The following is a 13363-nucleotide window of genomic DNA, read 5'->3' as shown; positions in this document are numbered from 1 at the left end:
AAGAGGTTTCTCTGGAATTTTTGATGCAAATCCTGGTTATTTTTTCTAAGAATGGAAAGTAATGGAGAGTGCCATTTATAAAGCTTAGGTTTTGCTAGATTTGCAGGTTTTTCGCCCTCGCATTTTACGTGCCTTCTTAAGAATCTCTGGAAATAAAATGGAAACTTTCCATGATTTGTTGCCAATCTAATTGGAGGAAAAGAAATTATTCTTTGTAGGGATACTTGCGGGAAGTAACCGTGAAGCAATCTTCTTGTATCTGCCTCGTCCCATCCTGTTTGTTATTTTATTAAAACGTGTTTAGAAATTTTTTTCCTGATTGCAAGGTTTGATCAGAGATGATAGAAGTCAATCAGACCTTTTAATATGGCATCCTGAGTTGCTGGTGCCAGCAGCTTCATTTCCTATTATACCTGTATATCCTCATAATGGAATTTAGGCTAATAAGACGAATATTCATTTCCATATTTATTGTTTTTTGAAGATTTTGAATAAGTAAAGATATTTTCTTCGTGAAATATAGCGCCTTTAAAAATCTTTGACAATGTGTAAAAATGCTCGCAAACTGTAACTTACTACTTTTGACAAAACGTATAAATAATCATTTATTAAATTAATGACTTCAAACATATGAACATATATATTTAATAAAATAAAAATATTTCAGCGCAAATAATTATCGACGTATATTTGAAGAAGAAGAAGGAGAAGCAGAAATAAACTACAGCGAACAATTACTAGAAGAATTGGATCCCCAATGTTTAAGATTGCAATACGTGTCGGAGACGTAAGTCATTTGGGAAAAAATAATAAAACAAAACATAATGTTTCAGGTCCAGTTTAATTATACATATAATAATTTTTTGACAAAAACGCTGGTCTGGAAAATAATACGTTTTCAGATTTATAATGCGTAATGTTTTTTCATTCCTTCATTACAAAAATAGTTTATAAATGTTTAAGTTGGAAAATCACATTGTGAAGAATTCAAATTTATTGTAATACCTTTTGGTTATGAGGAAACTTTATTGCATTAACTAATGAAATACCTAAACAGAAAGTTAATATACCAAATACACGTGTTTAAACGGCCAGTTTGTAAAATTCGTGAATGAGAAGTAAGTGTGAAATAGTTAATATAATTAGAGTAACAAAGACAAAAAGGACTTTATGTTTATAAATAATATGCATATATATATGTATGTAAAACAAATTAAGTAAACACTGAAATCCATCCCATAGTCTATTCGGAACAAAACTAATATAAATTGTTCTCTTCACCTGTTTCTGTTAGACTATATATTTCTAGATTTACAGAGATTTATGATATTATTTAGCTCGAGTTTAGAGAATGTACTCATCAAACATAATAAAAATTTCGAGTCTCTAAATTTTCATTGCAATTATTTTTTAATATATAAAATTAAATAATTTTGAATTAATAACAAATTAAAAAATAAAAATTAATTAATTAAAATATATTTTTATGTATATATATATATATATATATATCCCCATCACATGATTTCAGTTAAAGATGATGACTTAGCTAAGTGGGAATATAAAATTTCCTGAATCAAATATTTCTCTTACTAAACCACAATATATTTCCTATCTCTCTCACCGCTGACAGGGCGTCGTGCTACTTTCTTCCTATTCCAACAATATGAGAAATATAAATATTCTAGAAATAGGTAAGTTTAGAATTTCAAATGAATTGGGGCCGCAAATGTGAATTGAAATAAGTCTGAATATTTTATCTTATTCATCTGCCAAATTTGCTCTGTATTATAGATCAATATGTGCGATCAGAATTCCTAACATTAATTCACACACACGCAGATACATATATATATATGTATATGCGTGTGTGTGAATTATACTATATATATATATATACGTTTATCGTATATATGTTACAGTGAAACACCGAAATCTGGAGAATGTCGGGTTTCACCGGTGAATGTCAACATTCACATAGTCCCTTGTTGTATGTCCGAAATATTTTCCAAATACTCTTATTTAAGACTTTTCCAAATGCCGGTAAATGTCGACATTCACCATCTACTAATGGTAAAAGTTGAACACATAAGAATATTATATTTTCTTCTCCGTAATTCAATCGCGAAAAAACGCACTTGAGACTTAAAATAAGAACTTAAGAATATAAGAACTTGAAACACACTGTACATTCAAAATGAGAAAGGAAAATAATAGAAGTTAAAAACTTACTAAATTACGTGATTCAAATCTTATTTATTGAAACAACTTAAACTATTAGGACACTTTCAATTGCCCAAGAGGCCCTTGCTTTTACAACTGCATTTATTTGTGGAACGCTTCCTTTTGCAATGAGAGCGTGTACATATACTCCTCTCTTTTCGACCTACACCATAGCATATCTGTGAATTGTCGACACACACCGGTGAGGGTCCGAATGTACAAGAATGTAATGCAATATTCGATCTTTCACCGACGTATTTGGTGAATGTTGACATTCTCCAGTGAAAGTCGACATTCTCCAATTTCGATCTTTCACGGTAACATATATATATACGATTATATATATATACATATATATATATATATATAATTTATTTCCTAAACAATATTAATTAATTGATTATATTATCTCCTAAGTTTAATTAAAGTAGAATTATTTTAAAATAGTGAATCCATACTGGCAAGTTATATTTTGAAAGATGTTTTGAGGTAAATTGAAAGTAAATTGTTAATAATGTTTTAACGGGGACTGGAATTAAATCATCATGAAGAACAAAATTTCAATTGTAAAAGGAAAAATTAAATTAAAAACATGTAATCATTGTCATTGATCGGAAATTAGTTTACTTTTCAAGGGGAACAAACCAACTCCCGTATATATATAATCGTTTATTGCAATTCATGATCGGAAACGCTTTCCTGGCGCCATAGTGACGAAAGACAACACAAAAAAAAAAAAAAAAAAAAAAAAATAGGGTACGAACAGTGTAAAGGTATTTGTTTATTATTCTTAGCTCATCGGAAACTAAGAAATAAGAATAAAAACAGGGGATCGTCATCAAAGAAAGTATTTGAAAGTTCCTTCGGAAAGTATCCTAAACATGGGTTTGGCAGGGGTAGTCCATTGCATTGTTTAGCAAGATCACGAGACCTCAGTTGCATTACACTTCCTCTCGGGGTACGTCAATACATTAGTGCACGAAACCCCTGTTAGAAGTCACACAGGAACTTGTGGCACATATCGTGGCAGCTGCTGGGAAAGTCCTGGGGATGCACGGTATTTTCCAGTACATCTTATGTTCGATGTGCGAGAGATGTGATACCTGCATCAGGGTGCAGGTCGTAATTTCGAACACCTTCTTTGAGATCCATAAGTGTCTAATTTTGTTCCTATTTTTTAATTTCTCTTGTGCTAATCATAACTGGTGTCCGTTCTCTCTTGTGTTTTGTGTTGTTTGTACCGGCCAGGAAAGTGTTTTCGGCCATGTTTTGCCATTTCATTTTTCGTCATCGTCGTCTGTCTCATATATGTGCATAATTACTTATGACTCAAGTGTTGCTACTATATGATGAAATTTACAAACACGGTTTTTAAAATGCTACATATTCCCATCCGAAAATATCTTTTTTTCCCTCTTGCCCTTCAAATAAGAAATATGTGTCCTTCATTGTAAAATCTCCTGGAACTTTAATTCTTCTTTTTTCGAGGTCAATGGAGAAAATATTCCAGTATAGGCAGCTGTCAATATTCAAACATTAAATTGCAAAAGCCATTAAAGTGTAGCCGAAACATTCAGAAAGGTTTAATTCGCATAAGGATTTAGGAAATACATTTTGAAAGAAGTAGCAAATTTTCCTTCAATAAATTTAATGGAACAGGCAAAAGAAATTACACGGAACAATAAATATAGGAGAAAACTGATATTTCTTTTCCTAATTTGTTTTACTGTGTTTGATTTCTTTCTTTCTTCCTGTATAAATAATAAAACTTTAAGAATGAAACTGAAGAATGAGAATAAAATTTTCAATTGAAAATAAATGGTGGCAAAAATCCTAGTGCTGCTCTGCTGGACGACGAAAAAGACGAGCAATATTTTCCGAATTTGGAATAACGAGGGAAAGTTTGAAACCTGTGCAGCCAGCGATGCGAAGAGATTGATCTGAGAGAAAGATGACTTAAATGAGGAAACTCGGAGATAATTTAATGATGTGTAAGGTTACCTCTACTGGGATAATAATAAGAAAATGTTAAAATACAAAATACGTAAGTAAATTATACAAAAATTGAAGAAATTTAAAATGTCTGGCATGCGTAAGAAATAGTAATTGATTCAAAAGATAAATGAATCCAAAGCTCTCAAACTTATACTCGTTTAAATACAGGTTTTGCTGATTCAGAAAGAACCTTACGTGTATATCTTCTAAAATGCTTTTTCCATCCTTTGTTTGTAGTTGTTTAATTTTTCATTTCAGTTTCATTTTTTCCTCCTATTTTGCAATTTTCGCCATTGTTTCCCTCTGTTTTTAAGCCACCTGTTTATTATTACTATTATTATTATTACAACTTATGTAAAAATTAAGTAAGGAAAAATAAGGCACTGAAACTTTGCAAATTATTACGCTTGTACGTGAGATTCATGGTGGTCGCTTATTGCATACAAATCACGCCAAATTCTTTAACTTCTCTGCTTGGCTTTAGGTCCTTATAACGAAAACAACAAATTCGCCCTTTGTAGAAAAGCATTCTGTCAGGCAATAAATCTACGGGGAGATTTTTCCCAACGAAAGAGCCAAAAGTGTTACATAGTATCTAAATATGGAAGTGTTGTACATGTTAAACGTGATCGTCGTTGCATTACTTTCACTATTTTACTACTGAAATAAAGATATACTGATTATTTTGTAGATTGGAAAACCCTCCTTGTGATCATGAAAAGGAGCAAAATCTGGAAAACGAGAAAGAACTAGAAAAGAAGCGAGAAACGGAAAAGATGCAAGAACTGGAAAAGAAACAAGAACTGAATAAAAAGGAAGAACAGGAAAAGAAGGAGAAACTGGAAAAAAAGCAAGAACTGAAAAACAGGAAAAAACTGGAATTGACACAAAACCTAGAAAAGAAGGAAGAACTGAAAAAGAAGAAAAAGCTGGAAAAGATACAAAAACTAGAAAAGAAGCAAGAACCGGAAAAGATACAAGAATTGGAAAAGAAGCAAGAACTGAAAAAGAAGCAAGAGCAGGAAAAGAAGCAAAAACTGGAAAAGAAGCAAGAACTGAAAATGAAACAAGAGCAGAAAAAGAAGCAAAAACTGGAAAAGAAGGAAGAACTGAAAAACAAACAAAAACTGGAAAAGCAACAGAAACTAGAAAAGAAGCAAGAACTGAAAAAGAAGCAAACACTGGAATGGATTAAAGAACTAGAAAAGAAAGAACTGAAAAAGAAGAAAAAACGGGAAGAGATACAAAAACTAGAAAAGAAAGAAGAACTAAAAATGGAGAAACAACTGGAAGAGATGGAAAAACAAGTAAACAAAGAAGAACTGAAAAGGCAGAAGAAACTGGAAAAAATGCAAAAATTAAAAAATAAAGAAGAACTGAAAAAGAAGAAGAAACTGGAAAAAATGCAAAAAATAAAAAACAAACAAGAACTGAAAAAGAAGAAGAAACTGGAAAAAATGCAAATACAGGAAAACAAGCAAGAGTCGGAAAAGATGCCAGAACTGGAAAATATAGACGAGTCAGAAAAGACGCAATACCTGGAAAAGAAGCAAAAAACGGAAAAGAATCCAAATCTGAAAAACAAGCTGGAACCGGAAAAGAACTGTCAAACCCGAAAAGGAAACCGGATGAACTGCGAAAAGAGCCAGAACTGGATAACGACTGTAGAATGATTGATTTAATGACCAAACGAAGCAAGACCCGAAAAAGAGAAATAGAACAAATAAATCATATACCACTGCAAATAATACCACTGCAAACATTAAATATCAACGTAAAAAAATAAACACCCTTCTTCAAGGAGGCCTTGCAATACACTGTCATAACCCAGAAGATATAGAAAAAAATCAGCTATAACCTCATTGCCAAAACAGTTGCAAAAGATATAGTTAACATAAAATTTCCTGAAGCCAGAATACCAAAATGCACAATTCATAATATTCCAAAAAATTTCAACTCTGATGAACTGATTCAAATTATAGCCCAAGAAACATAATCAAATTTTCCGAGCTAAGACCTTGATTTAAACTGAATGATCAAAAATAATACTCATAAATGGATCATAAAATGTCACGGTCAAACTTTCCAAAATTTTGAGTAAAAACCAAATATATATTGGATGGCGCACCAATAAAATAACCGAGTTTATCGGTGTACGCAGATGTCAAATCTGTCAGGATTTCTCTCATAAGACAAACAAACCAAAATGCTCATTCTGCGGCGGAAAATATCATGTTTCTTGCTGTTCTTCCCAAACTCCGTACTGCATAAACTGTTGGATTAACAATGAAAAGTATGAAACAAAATTTGACTGTAAACATCCAGCTTTATCAAACAGAAGTTAGACGAGTAAAATCCAATACATATTATCAACAATAATGCAAGATCCTGCAGACTATCTATAGATCATTTCCAGCAATAAAAAGAATAGTAATGGCATCCGCTTTCTCAAAATAAATTTTCAAAGAGCAAAGACCGCCACCGACCAACTATGTCAGTATCAAGTAGATTATCTGGTAGATTTTATTATAACACAAGAACCTTATTGGATCACTGGCAAAGTAGGAAGAATTCCAAATAACTGGGCAATTATTCAACGTCATGCTTCAACTGCTGTTTTATCTCCTCGTACAGCCATATTCATTCCAAACAATAAATGGAACTCTACAATAATTATTAATGCTCGAGATATAATCACAATTTCAATCAATACTAATGCATCTCAGCTTCTTATTACTAGTATCTATATATCTTCGTCAGAAAATCCAAATCAAACCTTATCCATACTAAATGAAATCTTGTAACAATAATAATAGTCCGCATGTTATTAGTGGAGACTTTAACTCGCATAGTACTTAATGGGGATACTTACAAACCGATCACAGAGGAGAAATACTTGAAGAATCTTTAAATGCAAACAATCTCATTCTACATAATCATTTTACTGACCGACCTACCTTTGATAATACCTACAATAAAGATTGGACTGATCTTCTTATTTCTACAACACATCTTGATAATAAAATTAACAACAGATCAATACTAGAGGAACATACCGAATCTGATAACAAATATATCTCTTTTGATATAACTGAATATACGTCCTTTACTGCACTTACATGATTTAAAATCAATAATAACAAAGAAAACAAATTTCAACAAATGTTCAATCCAATTTCAAATGACTTTCTAAATTCTATTATTCTGTGTACAACCAAAACAGAACTTAATAATATTACCAAGGAACTTATCAGAAAGTTTCAAGATACCTGCCAACGTACCTTCTTCAAAAGATCATCAATTCCTATTATAAAAATTAACTGGTGACGAAAGAACTCTGCAAAGAAACACACAAAACACGAGCATTACGAAGAAAACTCAAATCATCGCAAACTGATGAAGAAAGACTCATCCTACTTCAAAATTACAAAAAACGAAAAGCCTCATATAAAATGCAAATAATATCTGCAAAACTTTAAGCATGGTGCAACTATTGTTCAAACAACCAGGATACGTATGGCTCATTGTACAAAATTGAAACCAACAAAATCTTCCACCCAACGCAACTTACAGTCACTAATACGGGAAATAATGATAAAAATGGTACGAAGATCACTTTAGAGAACATCCTAAATGTTATTCTACCAAACGAAAGCATATATGATGATTCAACTGAACAAAGATTAATTCGTTTTAATCTACTTCCACGAAAATGATATCCCATTTGCATCCATGGAACTCAATCGAATTATTAAAAAACTCAATAACAAAAATGCTCCTGGACCAGATAGAATCTGCATTCAAATTATACATAAAACTAATCGTAAGCTAATTCTAATCTGCAATAAATGTCTTCAAATTTGTATTTCTCAAGACTGCTTAAAAACAGGACAAATCACACTCTTCCTCAAAAAGAAAAAAGCTCCTGATAATCCTAATTCCTATCGGCCAATTAACCTTCTTCAAGCTCTTGGAGAAATTCTTGAACGTTGTATTATAGGAAGACTTGAATACCAATTTCACCATCAAAAATTCATCAAGGAAAATCAGTATGGATTTAGGCAGCAAGAATCTACCATTCATGCGACCAGTGCAGTCCTAAACCAAATCAGTGTTAATAAAATCAATAACCTACACTCCGCAATAATCAGCTTAGATCTTAAATCAGCCTTTGATTCATTATGGCAGCCCTCAATTAAAGAAGCACTTAGAACTATTGAATGTCCTTATAATATCTATCAAATTATCAATAATTTCCTTGATAATCGCCATAGTCTCATTTTATATAATAATGCTTTAATCAGAAAAAACAAGTTCGTGGATGTTCACAAGGCGCATGTATGAGCGCAGAATTATGGAATATTACATTTAATAAAATTATAAAAATTGCCTGGCTTCCTTTTGCTAAAATTACTGATTTCGCCGATGATGTCGCATTTGTTATCAGTGGAAGGTCCCATTTAATCCTTCGAAGAAATTGTCAAGAAATAATAGCCATATTCCAGCAAGAATGCAAAAAAATAATTAATGAAATTTCATCCTGCAAATCTAGAATCATGACAAATCATAAACCTGGACAAAATCTTACTAAGCAAATTTCTGTTAAAATAAATGGTGAAAAAAATTAAGCATACTAAATCAATCAAATACCTAGGAAATTATAATACATCAGAAACAGAATTTTATCGAATATCTCAAAGAACTTAAAATTCGTACACATTTTATAAATCAATATCTTCGACATGTGCATGGCACAAACTGGGGTTTAAATCGCCATATCAACCAAATTACAGTAACAATAAAAATGATTACCTACGGCACTGCCATCTGGACATTCCCTATGACCACAAGAAAAGAAAAAATTCTTACCTCAACACAACGACAATTTACGCATAATATTACCAGAGGCTTTCGAACTACCTCCAGTACTGCTCTTAATATCTTAGCTGGAACTATTCCACTCCATGTCGAATCCATTCAAGAAGCAATTTATTCTACAATACATCAACTTCGCCATAATATTACTTATAACAAAACCATATACATCACAGAGGATTACGAAAAACGCCCTGCTCCTTACAATAGACATCTCGTGCTGTATCACACACAAAAATAAAAACAGCAAAAAAAAAAAAAAAAAAAAAAACTAAAACTAAAAACAATTCAATTGAAGTATTTAATTATAGAATTAAATATTAATACTGACAGTCAATCTGCCATCTATGCTATCTCTAACCCAGAAAATCAGTCTTCTATTGCTTATGACATCAATAACCTCTCTAAAAAAAACAGATAATTTGAGAATTCATATATCATGGATAAGAGGCCATAGTAGAAATGCGGGTAACGAAACTTTCGACAAACTTGCAAAGAAGCTGTTCCTAATCAAGAAAGCAATTTTCTATATACGAAATTTCCCAAATCTTATCTTCGACTCTCCATAAAAGAACAGATTACCCAAATATGCCAAGAACAATGGAATAACGCATCTACAGGTCGACGAAATTACCAGGTCTACCCCTATTGCAATACTGACACCAAAAGTACAAAATCCTTTTTAACATGTTATATTACTGGGCATGGGCCATATCCTGTTTATTTTCATCAAAGAAACTTATAGATACTGAATTCTGTATATGCGGCTAGAAAGAAGACAGTGCTCACTATCATTTCTCATGTCCTTTCAAGAAAACTTTTGATATTCGCGACCAAGAAATATTGATATATAATTCAAAAGAACGGTCATCAAACTTCAACATCTTCATTCTAATATGAAATAAATTCACCAAAACTTAACACAATTGGATTAAATCTATGCAGAGTAACCCCATCTACAACAGACGAAATATAATAAAATATTTAATTTTCAATCTTGTAGAATTTAAAGATAATTATCGGTCTTTGTCACAAATACTTATTTGTACTGATTGTAACAAAAAAGGCCTTACAAAATACATAATAAGCAGAATGAAATATAAAAATTGAGTCGTGAGATTAAACTAGAACTGAAAGGGTGAGTCATGATATTGATTTGCTGTGTCATGACAAAAATGAGCTATGAATATTATATGAGTCATGTAAAATATATGAACTTAAACGAGGAACTTTTTATGATCTCTGTAATCATGAACACTTTAATGACTTATGAACTCTGCCTAATGAATACTGAAAACTATTTGTGATCATGAACTCTAAAATACAATTTTATTCTCTTCTACATGTTATACTTCTATTTTATTAATTTTATTATATGATACATCATGTATTATCCTATATTTTAGCACTTTATTCAAAATTATAATTTTATTATATGATATATTATGTACTATTTAATACTTTATGTATTAAGCTATATTTTATTTCCCATATTTAAAGTATTAGTCTGTATTTGTCATGATATATTCTGTTTTAGCATTTTATTCCAAATTTGGAAAATTCAAAATTTTGTTATAATGGCACATTATGTGTTATTGTATACTTGATGTGTTATTCTACATATATTTCTTTTTCTATTTTAAGAATTATTCCAAATTTGCCATATGATATCTCTACATATAATAAAAGAAAGAGTCTGTCTGTGTGCTGCGTGTGTTTCTTTCGTTCGCGCTGCGCGTAAGCTAATAGACACACGGCTACAAAATTTGCTACATAGGTGTATCTAGACAAGAGCCAGTGCACCTCGAAGCGATTTTTTCGAAATTCGAATTCGAATTTTTTTTTTTTAATTTTATGTTTTGTGACGAAATCGCGTCATTTTGAGACATAGTGGGCTATAGGAAAAGGAGATTTTATTCTACACACTCCATTTTCAAATCGTCATGAAACGTAAGCACTTAGATATTTTACGAACTTAAAATAAATTTCTTGTTTCAATAAATCGATTAAATACGAATTTATTTAACAAAGGGAGCATAACACCTTTTCAACGGGATATTTTCTAAAAACGTTTATTTTTAAAAATCTACAGTATATTTTTCTTTCATTTTTGGACACGTTAAACTTTCATCCTTGCGACTGCTTTTACAAAAAGAATTTTGGAAAACTGATAATATTTTGTACTTTTAAAAAAATTTTTATATGAAGCTTCCGAGTACACTTCGCACATCTCACATCTTTAAAAATATGATTTTGGCAACAATTTTCCTGGCTTATCGTTGTTGATAGATTTTTGATGAAATCGCATCATTTTAAATAGTTTCATTCTTTTAGAAATATGGGTTTGGCAACAATTTTTCATCGTATTTCTTATGTCACTGTTTTTAAGAGATTGGCATATTTCATTGTCATTTATATATATGTAATAATAAAATTCCATAAACAAGAATACACTTAAAATTCTAACTGTATGGTCTTTTCATTTTTAATGGCGATGTTCTCTTATTTGAAAGTACGCGGAATTAAATCCACAGCTACATAGTAAAGTTATTTTTCCCGCCTTTTCTACACGTATAGTTATAGAATATTCTCGAGATATTTAAAGCGAACTGGATTGGCTGACGTCATTTCTTGGAAGTTCCGCCTTTCCAGAGGCTATAAAAAAACTCGCAAAAGGAATATCGGGGCTTTTTCTTAAATGTCACGATGCAGTAAACTTCATACAAAAAGTTATTAGTAATTCTTTTTTATTTACTCCGTATATCTGATTTTTGTAACTGCTATTTTGCCTGAATAATAATAAATGGATCCTGTTTTTTAAAGTTATCGTCTGATAATTTAAGCTACGACTACATTTATGATTCTTCACCAATCATTTATTCTGGACAAAAGCTGACACATCACAAGGAAATACAATTCTTTCCAGCAGACGATATCCAAATCATGCGGTTCTAACTATGAGACGCGCTCAAAATGCGATAATAAAGCTGTATCACAATTCACAATTCTTTAATTGAATAATAATAATAATAATAATAATAATAATAAATAAATAAATAATTTCTTAAACTCATGTTCTTACTTGGCTGTTGAGTACACTATTTAATCCTGCTCGTTTGTGCGCTGTTAAAAAAAAACAAAGCATAAATGATTGAAATTCTTCACATATATATATAAAACATTTTTATTGTTTTTTTTTTTTAATATTATTATTATTATTATTACGTATAGCAAAATTACAACAGACGAAATATAATAAAATATTTAATTTTCAACCTTGTAGAATTTTAAGATAATTATCGGTCTTTGTCACAAATACTTATTTGTACTGATTGTAACAAAAAAGGCCTTACAAAATACATAATAAGCAGAACGAAATATAAAAATTGAGTCGTGAGATTAAACTAGAACTGAAAGGGTGAGTCATGATATTGATTTGCTGTGTCATGACAAAAATGAGCTATGAATATTATATGAGTCATGTAAAATATATGAACTTAAACGAGGAACTTTTTATGATCTCTGTAATCATGAACACTTTAATGACTTATGAACTCTGCCTAATGAATACTGAAAACTATTTGTGATCATGAACTCTAAAATACAATTTTATTCTCTTCTACATGTTATACTTCTATTTTATTAATTTTATTATATGATACATCATGTATTATCCTATATTTTAGCACTTTATTCAAAATTATAATTTTATTATATGATATATTATGTACTATTTAATACTTTATGTATTAAGCTATATTTTATTTCCCATATTTAAAGTATTAGTCTGTATTTGTCATGATATATTCTGTTTTAGCATTTTATTCCAAATTTGGAAAATTCAAAATTTTGTTATAATGGCACATTATGTGTTATTGTATACTTGATGTGTTATTCTACATATATTTCTTTTTCTATTTTAAGAATTATTCCAAATTTGCCATATGATATCTCTACATATAATAAAAGAAAGAGTCTGTCTGTGTGCTGCGTGTGTTTCTTTCGTTCGCGCTGCGCGTAAGCTAATAGACACACGGCTACAAAATTTGCTACATAGGTGTATCTAGACAAGAGCCAGTGCACCTCGAAGCGATTTTTTCGAAATTCGAATTCGAATTTTTTTTTTTAATTTTATGTTTTGTGACGAAATCGCGTCATTTTGAGACATAGTGGGCTATAGGAAAAGGAGATTTTATTCTACACACTCCATTTTCAAATCGTCATGAAACGTAAGCACTTAGATATTTTACGAACTTAAAATAAATTTCTT

At 30.8% G+C, this 13363-nt stretch overlaps 1 protein-coding gene across 1 annotated transcript in view; it reads left to right on the top strand.

The window, feature by feature from the left end:
• LOC146993863 (uncharacterized) overlaps positions 1 to 9380 on the top strand; it is a 67240-nt gene extending 57860 nt beyond the window's left edge. The window contains exon 4 of the mRNA XM_085826609.1: positions 4910 to 9380. Coding sequence (XP_085682735.1) covers positions 4910 to 5891 — 982 coding nt within the window. The 3' untranslated portion in view covers positions 5892 to 9380. The remainder of the gene's footprint in view (positions 1 to 4909) is intronic.
• The last annotated feature ends 3983 nt before the right edge of the window (positions 9381 to 13363 follow it).

The sequence above is a fragment of the Stegodyphus dumicola genome, chromosome 11 (genome assembly GCF_044657685.1).
Source record: "Stegodyphus dumicola isolate Sdum_Otavi_A_Nest chromosome 11, ASM4465768v1".
NCBI lineage: Eukaryota > Metazoa > Arthropoda > Arachnida > Araneae > Eresidae > Stegodyphus > Stegodyphus dumicola.
Note: the sequence above shows the minus strand (reverse complement) of the source record. Positions and strands in the feature narration are given on the sequence as shown.